This window comes from Eleutherodactylus coqui, chromosome 2 (genome assembly GCF_035609145.1).
Source record: "Eleutherodactylus coqui strain aEleCoq1 chromosome 2, aEleCoq1.hap1, whole genome shotgun sequence".
Classification (NCBI taxonomy): Eukaryota; Metazoa; Chordata; class Amphibia; order Anura; family Eleutherodactylidae; genus Eleutherodactylus; species Eleutherodactylus coqui.
In genome coordinates, this window is record NC_089838.1 from 2,516,653 (window position 1) to 2,540,942 (window position 24,290).

At 45.0% G+C, this 24,290-nt stretch overlaps 1 protein-coding gene across 1 annotated transcript in view; it reads right to left on the minus strand.

Annotated features, from left to right (window-relative positions):
• The window catches only part of LARGE1 (LARGE xylosyl- and glucuronyltransferase 1), a 446,230-nt gene that overhangs the window by 63,708 nt on the left and 358,232 nt on the right, over positions 1 to 24,290 (minus strand). Inside the window, exon 7 of the mRNA XM_066590172.1 lies at positions 13,788 to 13,892. Coding sequence (XP_066446269.1) covers positions 13,788 to 13,892 — 105 coding nt within the window. The remainder of the gene's footprint in view (positions 1 to 13,787; positions 13,893 to 24,290) is intronic.

A 24,290-nucleotide genomic window follows, 5' to 3' on the forward strand; every position in this document is an offset into this window, starting at 1 on the left:
GCCAGAAGAGTACCCCGTATAAACCATGCCAACAGAGAACCCCTGTTACCATGCAGGGCGGCGCGGGGTCCCGAGGTCGGCGCGCGTCGCTCCGGCGTCCTGGAGCTCTGGTGTCGGGGCTCTCCTGGCAGTTTGGGGCGGCTGGTGGGCGGCGGCATGGGCATGTCCACCCGTAGGGTGCCGCCCGCACGCCTCCATCCTTCTTATGCAGCAGTGGGAGGAGTTGCCTCCTCCCACTCTCCGCCCCTGGGCGGAGCCTTGTAGTTAAAAGACTGGCAGTGATCTGAGCTCACTGCCAGTTATTGGTTCTGTCAGCCAATAGTCAGTCCTGTCTGCAGTTCTGCTCAGTCAGTTCCCTAGCTTGCTTGTCAGCCTCCTTTCCAGCTTTGCCTGAAGCTTAGTATTTTCTGTTTGGTCACTCCATCTGCCTTTTCTTGTCGGTACTCTGTCCCCCGTTAGTTAGGTCCATCTGTGCAGTCGCCAGGTCCCTAGCCAGGGTAGGGACCGCCGTCCAGTTGTCCGCCTGGGGTTAGCCAGCTCGAGGCAAGTAGGCAGGGACAGTGGGGTGCGGTAAGTTCAGGGCACCCCACCTGGCGCTCGGGGGGGGGGGGTCAGAGTGCCATAACAGCCCCCACTAACAGTGCCAGAAGAGTGCCCCTATAAACCATGGCAACAGAGAGCCCCCACTAACAGTGCCAGAAGAGGGCCCCCTATAAACCATGCCAACAGAGAGCCCCCACTAACAGTGCTAGAAGAGTACCCCCCTATAAACCATGCCAATAGAGAGCCCCCACTAACAGTGCTAGAAGAGTGCCCCCTATAAACAGTGCCAACAGAGAGCCCCCACTAACAGTGCCAGAAGAGTGCCCCCTATAAACCATGCCAACAGAGTGCCCCCACTAACAGTGCCAGAAGAGTGCCCTCTATAAACCATGCCAACAGAGAGCCCCCACTAACAGTGCCAGAAGAGTGCCCCCTATAAGCCATGCCAACAGAGAGCCCCCACTAACAGTGCCAGAAGAGTGCCCCTATAAATCATGCCAACAGAGTGCCCCCACTAACAGTGCCAGAAGAGTGCCCTATATAAACCATGCCAACAGAGAGCCCCCACTATCAGTGCCAGAAGAGTGCCCTCTATAAACCATGCCAACAGAGAGCCCCCACTAACAGTGCCAGAAGAGTGCCCCCTATAAACCATGCAAACAGAGAGCCCCCACTAACAGCGCTAGAAGAGTGCCCCCTATAAACAGTGCCAACAGAGAGCCCCCTCTAACAGTGCCAGAAGAGTACCCCCTATAAACCATGCCAACAAAGAGCCCCCACTAACAGTGCTACCAGAGTACCCCCTATAAACAGCACCACCAGAGAGCCCCCATTAACAGTGCTAGAAGAGTACCCCCTATAAACCATGCAAACAGAGAGCCCCCACTAACAGCGCTAGAAGAGTGCCCCCTATAAACAGTGCCAACAGAGAGCCCCCTCTAACAGTGCCAGAAGAGTACCCCCTATAAACCATGCCAACAAAGAGCCCCCACTAACAGTGCTACCAGAGTACCCCCTATAAACAGCACCAACAGAGAGCCCCCACTAACAGTGCCAGAAGAGTGCCCTCTATAAACCATGCCAACAGAGAGCCCCCACTAACAGTGCTAGAAGAGTGCCCCCTATAAACAGTGCCAACAGAGAGCCCCCTCTAACAGTGCCAGAAGAGTACCCCCTATAAACCATGCCAACAAAGAGCCCCCACTAACAGTGCTACCAGAGTACCCCCTATAAACAGCACCAACAGAGAGCCCCCACTAAGAGTTGCAGAAGAGTACCCCCTATAAACCATGCCAACAGAGAGCCCCCACTAACAGTGCCAGAAGAGTGCCCTCTATAAACCATGCCAACAGAGAGCCCCCACTAACAGTGCCAGAAGAGTACCCCTATAAACCATGCCAACAGAGAGCCCCCACTAACAGTGCCAGAAGAGTACCCCCTATAAACAGCACCAACAGAGAGCCCCCACTAAGAGTTGTACAAGAGTGCCCCCTATAAACCATGCCAACAGAGAGCCCCCACTAACAGTGCCAGAAGAGTACCCCCTATAAACAGCACCAACAGAGAGCCCCCACTAAGAGTTGTACAAGAGTGCCCCCTATAAACCATGCCAACAGAGAGCCTCCACTAACCATGCTAGAAGAGTACCTCCCTTATAATCTGTGCCTACAGAGAACCCCCACCAACAGTGCGAGAAGAGTGCCCAATATAATAGTGCCAACAGAGAGCCCCCACTAAAAGTGCCAGAAGAGTACCCCCTATAAACAGTGCCAACAGAGAGCCCCCACTAAAAGTGCCAGAAGAGTACCCCCTATAAACTGTGCCAACAGAAAGCTCCACTAACCCTGCTAGAAGAGTACCCCCTATAAACAGTGCCAACAGAGAACCCCCACTAACAGTGCCAGAAGAGTAACCCCTATAAACAGTGCCAACAGAGAGCCCCCACTAACCATGCTAGAAGAGTACCCCCTTATAATCAGTGCCTACAGAGAACCCCCACTAACAGTGCCAGAAGAGTGCCCAATATAACAGTGCCAACAGAGAGCCTTCACTAACTGTGCTAGAAGAGTGCCCCCTATAAATAGTGCCAACAGAGAACCCCCACTAACACTGCCAAGAGAGTGCCTGCTATAACACTGCCAAGAGAGAACCCCAGTAGAAGTGCCATAAAAGTGCCTGTTGTAACATTGCCAACAGAGAGCCCCCACTAGCAGTTCCAGAAGTTCCCCTATAAACAGTTCTGGCACTGTTAGTGGGGGCTCTCTGTTAGCAGAGTGCCCGTTATAACAGTGCCAACAGAGAGACCCCCTATAAAAGTGTCAGAAGCGTACCCCCTATGCACAGTGCCAACAGAAAGCCCACACTAACAGTGCCAGAAGAGTGGCCAATATAACAGTGCGAACAGAGAGCCTCACTAACCGTGCCAGAAGAGTGCCCCTCAATAAACAGTGCCAAGAGAGAGCCTCCACTAACATTGCCAGAAGAGGGCCCGCTATAACAGTGCCATTAGGGAGCCTCCACTAACAGTGCCAGAAGACTACCCCTCAATAAACAGTGCCAAGAGAGAGCCTCCACTAACATTGCCAGAAGAGGGCCCGCTATAACAGTGCCATTAGGGAGCCCCCACTAACAGTGCCAGAAGAGTACCCCTTAATAAACAGTGCCAACAGAGAGCCCCCACTAACCGTGCCAGAAGACTACCCCTCAATAAACAGTGCCAAGAGAGAGCCTCCACTAACATTGCCAGAAGAGGGCCCGCTATAACAGTGCCATTAGGGAGCCCCCACTAACAGTGCCAGAAGAGTACCCCTTAATAAACAGTGCCAACAGAGAGCCTCCACTAACAGTGCCAGACGAGTGCTCCCCAATAAAGTGCCAATTGAAAACCTCCACTAACAGTGCCAGAAGAGTACCGCCTATAAACAGTGCTAACAGAGAGCCCTCAATAACAGTCCCCGAAGAGGAACCCCAAATAAACAGTGCCAACAGGGAGCCCCTAATGAAAGTGCCAGAAAAGTATTACCTATACACAGTGCCAACAGAGAGCCTCCACTAACCGTGCCAGAAGAGTACCCCCAATAAACAGTGCCAACAGAGAGCCCCCACTAACAGTGCCAGAAGAGTACCCCCTATACACAGTGCCAACAGAGAGCCCCCACTAACCGTGCCAGAAGAGTACCCCCAATAAACAGTGCCAACAGAGAGCCCCCACTAACAGTGCCAGAAGAGTACCCCCTATACACAGTGCCAACAGAGAGCCTCCACTAACTCTGCTAGAAGAGTACCCACTATAAACAATGCCAAAATAGAGCCCCCACTAACAGTGCTAGAAGAGTACCCACTATAAACAATGCCAACAGAGAGCCTCCACTAACAGTGCCAGAAGAGTACCCCCTATACACAGTGCCAACAGAGAACCCCCACTAACAGTGCCAGAAGAGTACCCCCCAATAAAAAATGCCAAGAGAGAGCCTCCACTAAAATTGCCAGAAGAGTACCCCCCCAATACACATTGCCAAAAGAGAGTCCTTACTAACAGTCCCAGAAGAGTAACCCCCAATAAACAATGCCAACAGAAAGCCCTCACTAACAGTCCCAGTACGAAGAGAACCCCCCTCAATAAACAGTGCCAAGAGAGAGACCCCACTAAAATTGGCAGCGGAGTACCCCCCCCAATAAACAGTGCTAAAAGTGAGTCCCTACCAACCATGCCAGTAGAGTACCCCATTGAACAGTGCCAACCGAGAGCTCCCACTATTAATGCTAGAAGAGTACTCCCTATAAACCGTGCCAATAGAGAGCCCCCACTAAGAATGCCAGAGGAGTACCCCTTATAAACAGTGCCAACAGAGAGCCCCCAATAACAGCGCCAGAGGAGTACCCCTTATAAACAGTGCCAACAGAGAGCACCCACTAATAGTGCTAGAAGAGTATCCCTATAAACAGTGACCACTGACAGACCCCATTAATAGCGCCAGAAGAGTCTCGCCTGCTATTAACAGTGCCAACAGAGAGCCCCCAATAACAGCCCCAGAAGAGTACCCAATCTAAACAGTGCACCCCAACAACATAGTATTGTTGAAGCTTCTGGAGAGCCGGTCACCAGGCTATCCCTGTCTGCTGAAGGACAACTCCCCTTCTTAATACAGAGGATCCCCACTCCGGTATCCTTGGCTAGTAAGGTCCCATCAATAAACTCAGTGGTGTAGCATCCGTATGGCTCATGCCGCTCTTCGGCGCGTGCTTCAGCTTTCTCGTATTGGCTTTGAATAAAAGAGAATCACGCTCCGCGCATAAAGCCACCGCCACAAGGGAAACGTGCAACAAACCCGCATGGAAATAGAGATCTGTAATTGGCGTTATAATGAAAGGACATAAAACACAATCCGCCCATCATGATTAAAAATAATATGGAGCGGCGCTACATATTGACAGCAGCCAGAGCTAATTTCTATCACATTGCTCTGATATGCACAGAAAATGGAGGGTTCAATAGATTCGGCTCTTCCAAGGAAACCTTATCAGGTGAGAATTGAATTAAGGTATTAGATTTGGATTCCGGGCAGAGAAGTTTCAGCACACAGGAAACTTAATCAATGAAATCATTCAGGAACATCTACAGCGGGATATTACATGGCGGAGGAAACTGGCGTATACACCTCTCAGGAACAGGAGCCGCGAGCAGAGAAATTACAAGAAGATAGCAGCAGAACGTATCACAGATAAATACTAGGAACACATGAGAAGATCATACATAATGCTAATAATGGCCATGTAATAAATATTGAATTTACAAATATATAACTACTATAATACTGCCCCCTATGTACAAGTATATAACTACTATAATACTGCCCCCTATGTACAAGAATATACCTACTATAATACTGCCCCCTATGTACAAGAATATAACTACTATAATACTGCCCCCTATGTACAAGAATATAACTATAATACTGCCTCCTATGTACAAGAATATAACTACTATAATACTGCCCCCTATGTACAAGAATATAACTACTATAATACTGCCCCCTATGTACAAGAATATAACTAATATAATACTGCCCCCTATGTACAAGAATATAACTATAATACTGCCTCCTATGTACAAGAATATAACTACTATAATGCTGCCCCTATGTACAAGAATATAACTACTATAATACTGCCCCTATGTACAAGAATATAACTACTATAATACTGCCCCCTATGTACAAGAATATAACTACTATAATACTGCCCCTATGTACAAGAATATAACTACTATAATACTGCACCCTATGTACAAGAATATAACTACTATAATACTGTCCCCTATGTACAAGAATATAACTACTATAATACTGCCCCCTCTGTACAAGAATATAACTACTATAATACTGCCCCGTATGTACAAGAATATAACTACTATAATACTGCTCCTATGTACAAGAATATAACTACTATAATACTGCTCCTATGTACAGGAATATAACTACTATAATACTGCCCCCTATGTACAAGAATATAACTACTATAATACTGCCCCCTATGTACAAGAATATAACTACTATAATACTGCTCCTATGTACAGGAATATAACTACTATAATACTGCCCCCTATGTACAAGAATATAACTACTATAATACTGCCCCCTATGTACAAGAATATAACTACTATAATACTGCCCCCTATGTACAAGTATATAACTACTATAATACTGCTCCTATGTACAAGAATATGACTACTATAATACTGCCCCCTATGTACAAGAATATAACTACTATAATAGTGCCTCCTATGTACAAGAATATAACTACTATAAAACTGCCCCCTATGTACAAGAATATAACTACTATAATACTGCCCCTATGTACAAGAATATAACTACTATAATACTGCCCCCTATGTACAAGAATATAACTACTATAATACTGCCTCCTGTGTACAAGAATATAACTACTATAATACTGCCCCCTATGTACAAGAACATAACTACTATAATACTGCCCCCTATGTACAAGAATATAACTACTATAATACTCCCCCCTATGTACAAGAATATAACTACTATAATACTGCTCCATATGTACAAGAATATAACTACTATAATACTGCTCCCTATGTACAAGAATATAACTACTATAATACTGCTCCCTATGTACAGGAATATAACTACTATAATACTGTGTATTTTGTACAAGAATATACCTACTATAATACTGCCTCCTATGTACAAGAATATAACTACTATAATACTGCCCCCTATGTACAAGGATATAACTGCTATAATTCTGCTCATATGTACAAGAATATGACTACTATAATACTGCCCCCTATGTACAAGAATATAACTACTATAATACTGCCTCCTATGTACAAGAATATAACTACTGTAATACTGCTCCCTATGTACAAGAATATAACTACTATAATACTGCTCCTATGTACAAGAATATAACTACTATAATACTGCTCCTATGTACAAGAATATAACTACTATAATACTGCCTCCTATATACAAGAATATAACTACTATAATACTGCCTCCTATGTACAAGAATATAACTACTATATTACTGCTCCCTATGTACAAGAATATAACTACTATAATACTGCCCCTATGTACAAGAATATAACTACTATAATACTGCTCCTATGTACAAGAATATAACTACTATAATACTGCCCCTATGTACAAGAATATAACTACTATAATACTGCCCCCTATGTACAAGAATATAACTACTATAATACTGCCCCCTATGTACAAGAATATAACTACTATAATACTGCCCCCTATGTACAAGTATATAACTACTATAATACTGCTCCTATGTACAAGAATATGACTACTATAATACTGCCCCCTATGTACAAGAATATAACTACTATAATACTGCCTCCTATGTACAAGAATATAACTACTATAAAACTGCCCCCTATGTACAAGAATATAACTACTATAATACTGCCCCTATGTACAAGAATATAACTACTATAATACTGCCCCCTATGTACAAGAATATAACTACTATAATACTGCCTCCTGTGTACAAGAATATAACTACTATAATACTGCCCCCTATGTACAAGAACATAACTACTATAATACTGCCCCCTATGTACAAGAATATAACTACTATAATACTCCCCCCTATGTACAAGAATATAACTACTATAATACTGCTCCATATGTACAAGAATATAACTACTATAATACTGCTCCCTATGTACAAGAATATAACTACTATAATACTGCTCCTATGTACAGGAATATAACTACTATAATACTGTGTATTTTGTACAAGAATATACCTACTATAATGCTGCCTCCTATGTACAAGAATATAACTACTATAATACTGCCCCCTATGTACAAGGATATAACTGCTATAATTCTGCTCCTATGTACAAGAATATGACTACTATAATACTGCCCCCTATGTACAAGAATATAACTACTATAATACTGACTCCTATGTACAAGAATATAACTACTGTAATACTGCTCCCTATGTACAAGAATATAACTACTATAATACTGCTCCTATGTAGAAGAATATAACTACTATAATACTGCTCCTATGTACAAGAATATAACTACTATAATACTGCCTCCTATATACAAGAATATAACTACTATAATACTGCCTCCTATGTACAAGAATATAACTACTATATTACTGCTCCCTATGTACAAGAATATAACTACTATAATACTGCCCCTATGTACAAGAATATAACTACTATAATACTGCTCCTATGTACAAGAATATAACTACTATAATACTGCCCCTATGTACAAGAATATAACTACTATAATACTGCCTCCTATGTACAAGAATATAACTACTATAATACTACCTCCTATGTACAAGGTATAACTACTATAATAGTGCCTCCTATGTACAAGAATATAACTACTATAATACTGCCCCTATGTACAAGAATATAACTACTATAATACTGCCCCCTATGTACAAGAATATAACTACTATAATACTGCCTCCTATGTACAAGAATATAACTACTATAATACTACCTCCTATGTACAAGGTATAACTACTATAATACTGCCCCCTATGTACAAGAATATAACTACTATAATACTGCCTCCTATGTACAAGAATATAACTACTATAATACTGCCTCCTATGTACAAGAATATAACTACTATAATACTGCCCCCTATGTACAAGAATATAACTACTGTAATACTGTCCACTATGTACAAGAATATAACTACTATAATACTGCCTCCTATGTACAAGAATATAACTACTATAATACTGCCCCCTATGTACAAGAATATAACTACTATAATACTGCCCCTATGTACAAGAATATAACTACTATAATACTGCCTCCTATATACAAGAATATAACTACTATAATACTGCTCCAATGTACAAGGATATAACTACTATAGTACTGCCCCCTATGTACAAGAATATAACTACTATAATACTGCTCCTATGTACAAGAATATAACTACTATAATACTGCCCCCTATGTACAAGAATATAACTACTATAATACTGCCCCCTATGTACAAGAATATAACTACTATAATACTGCCCCCTATGTACAAGAATATAACTACTATAATACTGCCCCCTATGTACAAGAATATAACTACTATAATACTGCCCCCTATGTACAAGAATATAACTACTATAATACTGCCCCCTATGTACAAGAATATAACTACTATAATACTGCTCCTATGTACAAGAATATAACTACTATAATACTGCCCCCTATGTACAAGAATATAACTACTATAATACTGCCCCCTATGTACAAGAATATAACTACTATATTACTGCCCCCTATGTACAAGAATATAACTACTGTAATACTGCTTCCTATGTACAAGAATATAACTACTATAATACTGCCCCCTATGTACAAGAATATAACTACTATAATGCTGCCACCTATGTACAAGAATATAACTACTATAATACTGTCCCCTATGTACAAGAATATAACTACTATAATACTGCCCCCTATGTACAAGAATATAACTACTATAATACTGCCCCCTATGTACAAGAATATAACTACTATAATACTGCCCCCTATGTACAAGAATATAACTACTATAATACTGCTCCTATGTACAAGAATATAACTACTATAATACTGCCCCCTATGTACAAGAATATAACTACTATAATACTGCCCCCTATGTACAAGAATATAACTACTATATTACTGCCCCCTATGTACAAGAATATAACTACTGTAATACTGCTTCCTATGTACAAGAATATAACTACTATAATACTGCCCCCTATGTACAAGAATATAACTACTATAATGCTGCCCCCTATGTACAAGAATATAACTACTATAATACTGCCCCCTATGTACAAGAATATAACTACTATAATACTGCCTCCTATGTACAAGAATATAACTACTATAATACTGCCCCCTATGTACAAGAATATAACTACTATAATACTGCCTCCTATGTACAAGAATATAACTACTATAATACTGCCCCCTATGTACAAGAATATAACTACTATAATACTGCCTCCTCTGTGTCCCTCAGTAGTGTCGGAATCTCTTGGCTTAGTTTGCAGTGACTGTACGGTAGAATTAGATGGATGGACGCAGCGCACAGATAGAGATTTAATATCCCAAATGGCCTAATCTTTACATTTCGTGTAGCGCGTCGCCTCTCTCTCCGCGGCGTTGTGGTTTCCAGCTATGAATTAAATTACTCGGACATCTTGCTCTGTTTGAAAAAGAAAACCCGGACACCCCAGTGATAGGGAATTTGTAGAGTCTATAAATACGGCTCCTCGCTGCCTTCTGCATGCCAAGTGCCATAAAAACAGTTATGGATGTCGGTCGCCGCTAATCTTATTAATTCCGGGACGCAGTGAGCCAAAATAGCAGCGAAATACAACGAGTGAGTAAAGGAAGAGGCGCTGCCAAAAAGTACTTCGCTTCTGCAAGAGCCGAGTGCAGGTGGAGCAGCGGACTGTCGTCTCTCATGGACTCTGCACTTAAAGGGATAAGCAGCCCATAAGATAAAGGACATAAAAGGGCTGAATTTCTGCAGTGATTGGATGCTGCGAGGAGTAGAGCTAAGTGTGGCTGTTCTCAGTGAGAGAAACCAAGTCATCCTGTAGATAGGAGACCTTCTAATGGCCAACAGACACACATGATGTTACAGCGAGCTTTCAGATCTTCTATCGATCCTTCCACAGACTGGAATGGAACTGCTTCGAAAGGGGCACACATATAATGTACGAATGCAGAGAGGAGCGTGATGGACTACCTGCAGATGTGAGAGGTGTTGTCACAGCCCATCCCCAGCTGCACTAGTTAGATCACTCTGCGCTGTGAACAGGCTGCTGCTGCTACAACTGTAGGCAAAATAATATTAGTGTTGCTTTTATTATCGTACTGCCCCTTTAAGATTGTGCAATCACAGCTATTCCAAGGACGTTTTGCTTTAAGGAGTTTTAGTTTTCCCCGACTTGCAGAGTGAAGGTGAGAGAAATACATCTTATTGTCTGCAGAACACAGAACGGAACATTACCTGCTTACAGTCCCGGACGCAACGCTGACAGATTAGCAGTTTGACAAATCACTTGTGGCCGGAGCTAAAGTCTAACGGAGACGGCGTCAATAAGTAATTAACTAATACAAACAAGAAATAGCGCAGGTACACCGGTGATCAGCACAGGGGGGCATGGGAGGGGGCGGCGTATGAAAGTGTAGCAATAGAGGGCAATGTAATAGAGGGCGTTATTATAGTAGTTATATTCTTGTACATAGGGGGCAGTATTATAGTAGTTATATTCTTGTACATAGGGGGCAGTATTATAGTAGTTATATTCTTGTACATAGGGGGCAGTATTATAGTAGTTATATTCTTGTACATAGGGGCAGTATTATAGTAGTTATATTCTTGTACATAGGGGGCAGTATTATAGTAGTTATATTCTTGTACATAGGGGGCAGTATTATAGTAGTTATATTGTTGTACATAGGGGGCAGTATTATAGTAGTTATATTCTTGTACATAGGAGGCAGTATTATAGTAGTTATATTCTTGTATATAGGGGGCAGTATTATAGTAGTTATATTCTTGTACATAGGGGGCAGTATGATACTAGTTATATTCTTGTACATAGGAGGCAGTATTATAGTAGTTATATTCTTGTACATAGGAGGCAGTATTATAGTAGTTATATTCTTGTACATAGGAGGCAGTATTATAGTAGTTATATTCTTGTACATGGGGGCAGTATTATAGTAGTTATATTCTTGTACATAGGGGGCAGTATTATAGTAGTTATATTCTTGTACATAGGAGGCAGTATTATAGTAGTTATATTATTGTACATAGGAGGCAGTATTATAGTAGTTATATTCTTGTACATAGGGGGCAGTATTATAGTAGTTATATTCTTGTACATAGGGGGCAGTATTATAGTAGTTATATTCTTGTACATAGGGGGCAGTATTATAGTAGTTATATTCTTGTACATAGGAGGCAGTATTATAGTAGTTATATTCATGTAAATAGGGGCAGCATTATAGTAGTTATATTCTTGTACATAGGAGCAGCATTATAGTAGTTATATTCTTGTACATAGGGGGCAGTATTATAGTAGTTATATTATTGTACATAGGAGGCAGTATTATAGTAGTTATATTCTTGTACATAGGGGGCAGTATTATAGTAGTTATATTCTTGTACATAGGGGGCAGTATTATAGTAGTTATATTCTTGTACATAGGGGGCAGTATTATAGTAGTTATATTCTTGTACATAGGAGGCAGTATTATAGTAGTTATATTCATGTAAATAGGGGCAGCATTATAGTAGTTATATTCTTGTACATAGGAGCAGTATTATAGTAGTTATATTCATGTACATAGGAGCAGTATTATAGTAGTTATATTCTTGTACATAGGGGGCAGTATTATAGTAGTTATATTCTTGTACATAGGGAGCAGTATTATAGTAGTTATATTCTTGTACATAGGGGGTAGTATTATAGTAGTTATATTCTTGTACATAGGGGGCAGTATTATAGTAGTTATAATCTTGTACATAGGGGGCAGTATTATAGTAGTTATATTCTTGTACATAGGGAGCAGTATTATAGTAGTTATAATCTTGTACATAGGGGGCAGTATTATAGTAGTTATATTCTTGTACATAGGGAGCAGTATTATAGTAGTTATATTCTTGTACATAGGAGGCAGTAGTATAGTAGTTATATTCTTGTACATAGGGGGCAGTATTATAGTAGTTATATTCTTGCACATAGGAGGCAGTATTATAGTAGTTATATTCATGTACATAGGGGGCAGTATTATAGTAGTTATATACTGGTACATAGGGGGCGGTATTATAGTAGTTATATTCTTGTACATAGGGAGCAGTATTATAGTAGTTATATTCTTGTACATAGGGGGCAGTATTATAGTAGTTATATTCTTGTACATAGGAGGCAGTAGTATAGTAGTTATATTCTTGTACATAGGGGGCAGTAGTATAGTAGTTATATTCTTGTACATAGGAGCAGTATTATAGTAGGTATATTCTTGTACATAGGGGGCAGTATTATAGTAGTTATAATCTTGTACATAGGGGGCAGTATTATAGTAGTTATATTCTTGTACATAGGGAGCAGTATTATAGTAGTTATAATCTTGTACATAGGGGGCAGTATTATAGTAGTTATATTCTTGTACATAGGGGGCAGTATTATAGTAGTTATATTCTTGTACATAGGAGGCAGTAGTATAGTAGTTATATTCTTGTACATAGGGGGCAGTATTATAGTAGTTATATTCATGTACATAGGGGGCGGTATTATAGTAGTTATATATATGTACATAGGGGGCAGTATTATAGTAGTTATATTCTTGTACATAGGGGGCAGTATTATAGTAGTTGTACTCTTGTACATAGGAGGCAGTATTATAGTAGTTATATTCTTGTACATAGGAGGCAGTATTATAGCAGTTATATTCTTGTACATAGGAGGTAGTATTATAGTAGTTATATTCTTGTACACAAGGGGCAGTATTATAGTAGTTATATTCTTGTACATAGGAGCAGTATTATAGTAGTTATATTCTTGTACATAGGGGGCAGTATTATAGTAGTTATATTCATGTACATATGGATAGCCTTATCTTTTACACATAAGTGGCACAATACATCCTTCTCGTCAGACCAGTTACAGTGAAATTCTCCCTGCAGACATTGTACCTGTGTTATATCCTCTCCCCAGTGCCGGCCATGGTCGGTGGTTTTTCCACAGATTTCCCAGGTACCAGTCACTCTGATTCTCCACCAGCCCCAGTACTTGTTGTCCTGAAAGAAAGAAATAAGATAGTTGATAATAATTAGTAGAAATGTGAAGGCGTCTTATTACCGACTGGCTGGTGAAGTAGGACATCAATAAGGCCAACACACAAAGACTTTATACTCAGCAGACTGGAGAAGCCGGGTAACATTACCAGTGACTGCGGTGACCAACTCAGGAGCATCACTGTAGGAAGTGTAGGGTCCTGGGTCCTGATCATGGGGGCAGCATAGTGGGGCGGCGAGTACTGTTGGCCGGGTGCTTGTGAAGGATGAAGTGGTGCCGCCAGCAATGTCCTCCCTCCCTGTCACTCTCCGCTGGGTAAACAAGTTCATTTAGTTTAAGCACTGCCCGTGCGCCGTCTGTCTGGGGCCATTACATTAACAAGGAGAGACGATACCCAGAATGCTTTGTGGCCCGCTCAGTGGCGTCAATTCCCAGAATTGTTGGGACGAGTTATTCTCATCTCCGCTACCTGTCGGCCTTAATGTTGTCCTGTTTGTCTGACTTTGTCTCTAACCTTCACTGTTCCCTCTCCTTGTCTAGGGTTGATTTAGTTTTCACGCCCACGTGTTGTATAAGGCAGTGGACATGTATGTCTTATTTAAGGGTCTGGAGCGATAACCTACATTTTTACGAGTTCTCCCTTATCTCTTGCAGCCTGGACTCCGCTGTAATAGCTGCATACACAGAACGGCTAGTATTATATCCTCATACACTATATTCTCCAACTCAGAACTGATGTATTCAGCAATCAGTTTTAGTTTTTGTGGTCCAGCAACGACTCAGCTTCCTGTCTGAGCGACGACCATTTGCCTGCGTGTTTTGGTCACAGGAAGTTCTGTTTGCTATACAGTAGGCAATATGTGTAGGTATATGTGCTATACATTAGGCTGTCTCTAAGTACTACACAGTCTTGTTTCCATAATATAACATCACTTGTTGTGACCACAGAGCAGATCACATCACTTGTTGGGACCACAGAGGGGATCACATCACTTGTTGGGACCACAGAGCGGATCACATCACTTGTTGGGACCACAGAGGGGATCACATCACTTTTTGGGACCACAGAGGGGATCACATCACTTGTTGGGACCACAGAGCAGATCACATCACTTGTTGGGACCACAGAGCAGATCACATCACTTGTTGGGACCACAGAGCAGATCACATCACTTGTTGGGACCACAGAGGAGATCACATCACTTGTTGGGACCACAGAGGGGATCACTTGTTGGGACCACAGAGAGAGTGTGTGTAGAGACGACTTTTGGCTGGAAGAACTTTTTATGGCAGGCTGGGCTCAGATAGAGAAGAAAAATGAAAACGGAGGTTGCTAATCAGTGATCACTGGAGGTAACAGCACTGTAATCACTACTATAGAAGCTTCAGATGAGCATATCGCAGGTGGATTTCTGACTAGGATGCTGACAGTTTGGGTCTGTAGACCCGCAGTCGAGCTGCGACACTCATCTGTATTGCAAGCACAAAAATACATTTATAATATGCTCATCTGTGACAGGCCACACTGTGTAGAGCTGCTCTGACTATTGTATGGTGACTGCCATATTTAGTGGTCCTGCTGGGAACAATTCTGAGTTTTGCTATGGGGCCACATGAGTTTTACGTATCGAACCTGAATATAGTTGGTCATGACTAGCCCCCAAACCAGCAGCCAATGCTCTGATGTTGGGGTGTCTACGGCTGGTGACTCATTATGAGGTCATCACTAACTGATGACACAACATAGCAGGCTTCGGTGGCTGGCACCTTAATAGAAAGGTCCTTAGAACAAAGCGTCACAATATGAGAATGGAGGTAAAAATCCCATATGGTGGTAAACCACGCCCCCAACCCCCTTTACCTTGGTTGATGTTTAATGGTGATAAACCCAAATTAGATGCCATCAGCGGCCACACTGAATCTCCAAAACTGCCATCAGCAGAAGCTGCTGTGTTGTATTATGGGAGCTGTAATGTTAACAGTAGGTACTGTGAAGAAAAATACTACATCTACAATTATGCAATACAGCAGGAATGACAGGATCTTAGCCCGAGCTCTTACCAAATGGACAAGAAGCTTTAGATATGACTGGAGTAGAAGACATGCAGAAAGATGCAGCGACTAGACCACACTAGTATAATATGTAATATAATATAACCTTGATAAAGATATAGCAGCTTATAGTAAGAAGGTCCTGGAACTTACTAGGCACTGCAGAGGGAGGTCCTACCCGTACCCGCTAGAAAGGTCCTGGAACTTAGTAAGCACTTCAAAGGGATGTCCTACCCATACCCACTAGAAAGGTCCTGGAACTTACTAGGCTTTGTGAAGGGAAGTCCTACCCCTACTTGCTAGAAAGGTCCTGGAACTTACTAGGCACTGCAGAGGGGGTCCTACACCTACCTACTAGAAAGGTCTTGGAACTTACTAGGCATTGTGAAGGGAAGTCCTACCCCTACCTGTTAGAAAGGTCCTGGAACTTACTAGGCACTGCAGAGGGAGGTCCTACACCTACCCGCTAGAAAGGTGCTGGAACTTACTAGGCACTGCAGAGGGAGGTCTTGGAACTTACTAGGCATTGTGAAGGGAAGTCCTACCCCTACCTGCTGAAAAGGTCCTGGAACTTACTAGGCACTGCAGAGGGAGGTCCTACACCTACCCGCTAGAAAGGTCCTGGAATTTACTAGGCACTGCAGAGGAAGGCGCCTACCCACTAGAAAGATTTGGGAACGTACTAGGCACTGCAGAGGGAAGTCCTACCCCTACCCACTAGAAAAGTCCTGGACTTAGTAGGCACTGCAAAGGGACGTCCTACCCATACCCTCTAGAAAGGTCCTGGAACTTACTAGGCACTGCAGAGGGAGGTCCTATACCTACCCACTAGAAAGGTCCTGAAACGTACTAGTCATCCTAAAGAGGAGCAGCGTCTGATGTCACAGCAGGCTGTGCAGCAGGTCAAGCAGGACTCTGTGGGATGTAGGTTCCTGTACCGCAATTAAGTGTGTGGTGCTATTGGGCGCAGCGAGTGTGGCAGCAAAGAGTCTTCACAAAGGAAAGAGGACTATGGAACCACAGGCATGTTGCCATTCATCCAATATGTTAAGAAAGACAAAGTCGGACCTACTGCCCGGAACCGACGACACAAACTGAACAAGTCGAGTCATAAGTGAGGCCGGCCTCAATAAAACCCAAATTCAGTGCTCACTCATAGTGACTTTCAGGAATTATCACGCCTGCCAAGAGTGTAGTGAGACAAGTAAGACTTTAAGAACTGCTACAAACTGTGGCTGGGAGTTATTATACCGAGCCTGGAAACTTTGGGATAACATCATTTAGAGTTATACGGATAGTGTGTCGTTATTCACGCCTGGAAGTTGCAACAGACTGTTAGATCACTGCACTTTATCATAACTGTGTGATCTTAATGCAGAACGTACTCTATATGAAGGGCACCGTTTAGCCATAACTGTGGTTGGTCCTAGTTAGCCGTAGTTAGGATTAGGTGCTCCTGCTGTGATCTAGATTGCAGATCCTCATTCCTGTACAGCTTGTTAAAATAAACTGGTTCTACTTTTGTAATTCTGCCATCCGCCTGGTACCCGTGTCACTGCAACACCCGCAACACATCCATTGTTATGCCTGATATCAGCCGCTCCTCTGATAACACTCCTGTACTATTATAACAGAAGGGTTAGTGGCCTTCTTTTTCCCGTTGAGGTAGAATCTAGTCGCCGAGCGCACTGTGCTACTGAACTCTGCAGCAACACAATGTACTGGATCTAGGTTGACTCATTGTCTGCATCATATGGGATGTACATCAAAGGACTCAACAAAGTGCAGGAGGGGACCACATTTCAGAGGGAGGGATGTGCGGGAATTTTAGGTCATGCCCTCCAGCTTCATGGGGGTTCACATACTAGACTGAAAACGCCATAGATCACCGGATGAATCTCCCGAGAAATGGAAACTCTGATTCTCAGGTAATTCCAATACTCAAGGAGTGAGAAGCTTCTTTAAGAGCGCCCTCCGCCCTACCTCTAGGAAAGCTGGTTGACGTATAGATGCCATTATAGCTCCCACACAAGCTTTCACCTCTCCCAGACTCCTGAGGCTTATCTCCCAACTTTTGAAAAATGAAAAGCAGGGTAATGTCTGCAATCAGCACAGAGTGCTCCCTCACAGTAACAGTGTCCCTCAGTGACACCCTCACAGTAATAGTGCCCCTCAGTGACCCCCTCACAGTAATAGTGCCCCTCAGTGACCCCCTCACAGTAATAGTGCCCCTTAGTGACCCCCTCACAGTAACAGTGCCCCTTAGTGACACCCTCACAGTAATAGTGCCCCTCAGTGACTCCCTCACAGTAATAGTGCCCCTCAGTGACTCCCTCACAGTAACAGTGTCCCTCAGTGACACCCTCACAGTAATAGTGCCCCTCAGTGACACCCTCACAGTAATAGTGCCCCTCAGTGACACCCTCACAGTAATAGTGCCCCTCAGTGATCCCCTCACAGTAATAGTGCCCCTCAGTGACCCCCTCACAGTAATAGTGCCCCTTAGTGACACCCTCATAGTAATAGTGCCCCTCAGTGACACCCTCACAGTAATAGTGCCCCTCAGTGACACCCTCATAGTAATAGTGTCCCTTAGTGACCCCCTCACAGTAACAGTGCCCCTTAGTGACCCCCTCACAGTAACAGTGCCCCTTAGTGACCCCCTCACAGTAACAGTGCCCCTCAGTGACCCCCTCACAGTAACAGTGCCCCTTAGTGACACTCTCACAGTAACAGTGCCCCTCAGTGACACCCTCATGGTAATAGTGCCCCTCAGTGACCCCTCACAGTAACAGTGCCTGTCATTGACCCCTTCACAGTAATAGTGCCCCTCAGTGACCCCCTCACAGTAACAGTGCCCCTTAGTGACCCCCTCACAGTAATAGTGCCTGTCATTGACTTCTTCACAGTAAGTGTCCCTCAGTGACCCCCTCACAGTAACAGTGCCACTTAGTGACCCCCTCACAGTAATAGTGCCCCTTAGTGACCCCCTCACAGTAACAGTGCCTTTTAGTGACCCCCTTACAGTAATAGTGCCCCTCAGTGACCCCTCACAGTAACAGTGCCCCTTAGTGACCCCCTCACAGTAACAGTGCCCCTTAGTGACACCCTCACAGTAATAGTGTCCCTTAGTGACCCCCTCACAGTAACAGTGCCCCTTAGTGATCCCCTCACAGTAACAGTGCCCCTTAGTGACCCCCTCACGGTAACAGTGCCCCTTAGTGACAACCTCACGGTAACAGTGTCCCACAGTGACACCCTCATGGTAACAGTGCCCCTTAGTAACCGCCTCACAGTAACAGTTCCCCTCAGTGACCCCTTCACAGTAAGAGTGCCCCTCAGTGACACCCTCACAGTAATAGTGCCCTCAGTGACCCTCACAGTAACAGTGCCTGTCATTGACCCCTTCACAGTAACAGTGTCCCTCAGTGACCCCCTCACAGTAACAGTGCCCCTTAGTGACCCCCTCACAGTAATAGTGCCCCTCAGTGACCCCCTCACAGTAATAGTGCCTGTCATTGACCCCTTCACAGTAACAGTGTCCCTCAGTGACCCCCTCACAGTAACAGTGCCCCTTAGTGACCCCCTCACAGTAATAGTGCCCCTTAGTGACCCCCTCACAGTAACAGTGCCTTTTAGTGACCCCCTTACAGTAATAGTGCCCCTCAGTGACACCCTCACGGTAACAGTGCCCCTCAGTGAACCCATCACAGTAACAGTGCCGCTTAGTGACACTCTCACAGTAACAGTGCCTGTCAGGGACACCCTCACAGTAATAGTGCCCCTTAGTGACACCCTAACAGTAACAGTGCCCCTCAGTGCCCCCTTCACAGTAACAGTGCCCTTTAGTGACACCCTCACAGTAATATTGCCCTTCAGTGACACCATCACGGTAACAGCGCCCATCATTGACCCCTTCACAGTAATAGTGCCCCTCAGTGACCCCCTCATGGTAACAGTGCCCGGCATTGACCACATCACAGTAATAGTGCCCCTCAGTGACCCCCACACAGTAATAATGCCCCTGAGTGCCCCCCTCACAGTAATAGTGCCCCTCATTGACCCCCTCACAGTAACAGTGCCCCTTAGTGACCTCCTCACAGTAATAGTGCCCCTTCGTGACACCCTAACAGCAACAGTGCCCCTCATTGACCTTCTCACAGTAACAGTGCCCCTTAGTATCCCTTCACAGTAACAGTGCTGCTTAGTGACACCCTCACAATAATAGTGCACCTCAGTGACCCCCTCACAGTAATAGTGCCCCTTAGTGACCCCCTCACAGTAATAGTGCCCCTTAGTGACCCCCTCACAGTAACAGTGCCCCTTAGTGACCCCCTCACAGTAATAGTGCCCCTTAGTGACCCCCTCACAGTAACAGTGCCGCTTAGTGACATTTTCACACTAATAGTGCACCTCAGTGACCCCCTCACAGTAACAGTGCCCCTTAGTGACCCCCTCACAGTAACAGTGCCGCTTAGTGACATTTTCACACTAATAGTGCACCTCAGTGACCCCCTCACAGTAATAGTGCCCCTTAGTGACCCCCTCATAGTAATAGTGCCCCTTAGTGACCCCCTCACCGTAACAGTGGCCCTTAGTGACCCCCTCACAGTAACAGTGCTGCTTAGTGACATTTTCACACTAATAGTGCCCCTCAGTGACTCCCTCACAGTAATAGTGCCCCTTAGTGACCCCCTCACAGTAATAGTGCCCCTTAGTGACCCCCTCACAGTAATAGTGCCCCTTAGTGACCCGCTCACAGTAACAGTGCCCCTTAGTGACACCCTCAGAGTAATAGTGCCCCTTAGTGACCCCTTCACAGTAATAGTACCCCTCAGTGACCCCTTCACAGTAACAGTGCCCCTTAGTGACCCCCTCACAGTAACAGTGCCGCTTAGTGACATTTTCACACTAATAGTGCACCTCAGTGACCCCCTCAAAGTAACAGTGCCCCTTAGTGACACCCTCACAGCAATAGTAGCTCTCAGTGACACCCTCACAGTAACAGTGCCCCTTAGTGAACCCCTCACAGTAACAGTGCCCCTTAGTAACACCCTTACAGTAATAGTAGCCCTCAGTGACCCCTCACAGTAACAGTGCCCCTCAGTGACCCCCTCACAGTAACAGTGCCCCTTAGTGAACCCCTCACAGTAACAGTGCCCCTTAGTGACCCCCTCATAGTAATAGTGCCCCTTAGTGACCCCCTCACAGTAACAGTGGCCTTAGTGACCCCCTCACAGTAACAGTGCCGCTTAGTGACATTTTCACACTAATAGTGCCCCTCAGTGACTCCCTCACAGTAGTAGTGCCCCTTAGTGACCCCCTCACAGTAATAGTGCCCCTTAGTGACCCCCTCACAGTAATAGTGCCCCTTAGTGACCCGCTCACAGTAACAGTGCCCCTTAGTGACCCCCTCACAGTAATAGTGCCCCTTAGTGACCCCCTCACAGTAACAGTGCCCCTTAGTGACCCCCTTACAGTAACAGTGCCCCTTAGTGACCCCCTCACTGTAACAGTGCCGCTTAGTGACATTTTCACACTAATAGTGCACCTCAGTGACCCCCTCAAAGTAACAGTGCTCCTTAGTGACACCCTCACAGCAATAGTAGCTCTCAGTGACACCCTCACAGTAACAGTGCCCCTTAGTGAACCCCTCACAGTAACAGTGCCCCTTAGTAACACCCTTACAGTAATAGTAGCCCTCAGTGACCCCTCACAGTAACAGTGCCCCTCAGTGACCCCCTCACAGTAACAGTGCCCCTTAGTGAACCCCTCACAGTAACAGTGCCCCTTAGTAACACCCTTACAGTAATAGTAGCCCTCAGTGACCCCCTCATAGTAACAGTGCCCCTTAGTGACCCCCTCATAGTAACAGTGCCCCTTAGTGACCCCCTCACAGTAACAGTGCCCCTTAGTGACCCCCTCACAGTAATAGTGCCCCTTAGTAACACACTCACAGTAATAGTGCCCCTCAGTGACCCGCTCACAGTAATAGTGCATCTCAGTGACACCCTCAGAGTAATAGTGCCCCTTAGTGACCCCTTCACAGTAATAGTACCCCTCAGTGACCCCTTCACAGTAACAGTGCCCCTTAGTGACCCCCTCACAGTAACAGTGCCCCTTAGTGACCCCCTCACAGTAACAGTGCCCCTTAGTGACACCCTAACAGTAACAGTGCCCCTTAGTGACCCCCTCACAGTAACAGTGCCCCTTAGTGACACCCTAACAGTGCCCCTCAGTGACTTTTTCACAGTAACAACTCTCTCACAGTAATAATGGCCCTCAGTGACCCCATCACAGTAATAGGGCTCCTTTGTGAACCCTTCACAGTAATGCTGCCTGTCCACGGCTGAGGCGGAATCTCACTAGCGATATTCCGCCATGGGGGAACAGGGGGGAGAACTGACAGGTCTCAGTGGTGAGCCAATCTAATAGATAGGCTCACTGCGGAAAATTGCAGCATAGCGCGATTTGAATCCCGCGAGCGGAGAATCACTAATAATGGACATTGGCCTGCGCTTTCCATAGTTAGCCTATGCAAAAAGTGTCATGTGGGGTCCACTGGCGATTTATTGCTCAGGATCTTGCAATGACAACTCACCTGTGGACAGCCAGCCTAATAGTGCCTCTTAGTGCCCTTTTTACAGTGATACTGCCCCTTAGGGACCCCCTCACAGTAATCGTGCTCCTTAATGCTCCTCTCACAGTAATAGTGCCCCTCAGTGACCCCCTCACAGTAATACTGCCCCTCAGTGACCGCCACACAGTAATAGTGCCCCTCAGTGACCCCTCACAGTAATAGTGCCCCTCAGTGACCCCTCACAGAAATAGTGCACCTCAGTGACCCCTCACAGTAATGGTGCCCCTCAGTGACCGCCACACAGTAATAGTGCCCCTCAGTGACCCCCTCACAGTAATAGTGCCGCTCAGTGACCCCCTCACAGTTATAGTGCCCCTCAGTGACCCCCTCACAGTAATAGTGCCCCTCAGTGACCCCCTCACAGTAATAGTGCCCCTCAGTGACCCCTCACCGTAATAGTGCCCCTCAGTGACCCCTTCACAGTAATAGCGCCCCTCAGTGACCCCTCACCGTAATAGTGCCCCTCAGTGACCCCCTCACAGTTATAGTGCCCCTCAGTGACCCCCTCACAGTAATAGTGCCCCTCAGTGACCCCTCACAGTAATAGTGCCCCTCAGTGACCCCTTCACAGTAATAGCGCCCCTCAGTGACCCCCTCACAGTAATAGTGCCTCTCAGTGACCCCTCACAGTAATAGAGCCCCTCAGTGACCCCTTCACAGTAATAGCGCCCCTCAGTGACCCCTCACAGTAAAAGTGCCCCTCAGTGACCCCTTCACAGTAATAGTGCTCCTTAGTGACCCCTCACAGTAATAGTGCCCCTCAGTGACCCCCACACAGTAATAGTGCCCCTCAGTGACCCCTTCACAGTAATAGCGCCCCTCAGTGACCCCTCACAGTAATAGTGCCCGTCAGTGACCCCTTCACAGTAATAGCGTCCCTCAGTGACCCTCTCACAGTAATAGTGCCCCTCAGTGACCCCTCACAGTAATAGTGCCCCTCAGTGACCCCTTCACAGTAATAGCGCCCCTCAGTGACCCCTCACAGTAATAGTGCCCCTCAGTGACCCCTTCACAGTAATAGCGCCCCTCAGTGACCCCCTCACAGTAATAGTGCCCCTCAGTGACCCCTCACAGTAATAGTGCCCCTCAGTGACCCCTTCACAGTAATAGCGCCCCTCAGTGACCCTTTCACAGTAATAGTGCCCCTCAGTGACCCCTTCACAGTAATAGCGCCCCACAGTGACCCCCTCACAGTAATAGTGCCCCTCAGTGACCCCTCACAGTAATAGTGTCCCTCAGTGACCCCTTCACAGTAATAGCGCCCCTCAGTGACCCTTTCACAGTAATAGTGCCCCTCAGTGACCCCTTCACAGTAATAGCGCCCCACAGTGACCCCCTCACAGTAATAGTGCCCCTCAGTGACCCCCTCACAGTAATAGTGCCCCACAGTATCCCCTCACAGTAATAGTGCTCCTTAGTGACCCCTCACTGTAATAGTGCCCCTTAGTGACCCCTCACAGTAATAGTGCCCCTCAGTGACCCCTTACATAATGCCCCCTTTATGAAGTAAAATAAAAAACAATCAATACTCCCCTCTTTTGATCCTCCTGCCCCCACGGTCCCTGCTCACTCATGATCACTGCGGCCAATCCTTGGTTCAGCATAAGTCTGGTTGAGGTTAGTGATTGGCTGCTGCGATCATATGCTAGATGTCACATGATCGCGCTACCTGTAAGTCACGTGGCGGTGGAAGCAAAACCGATCAGTA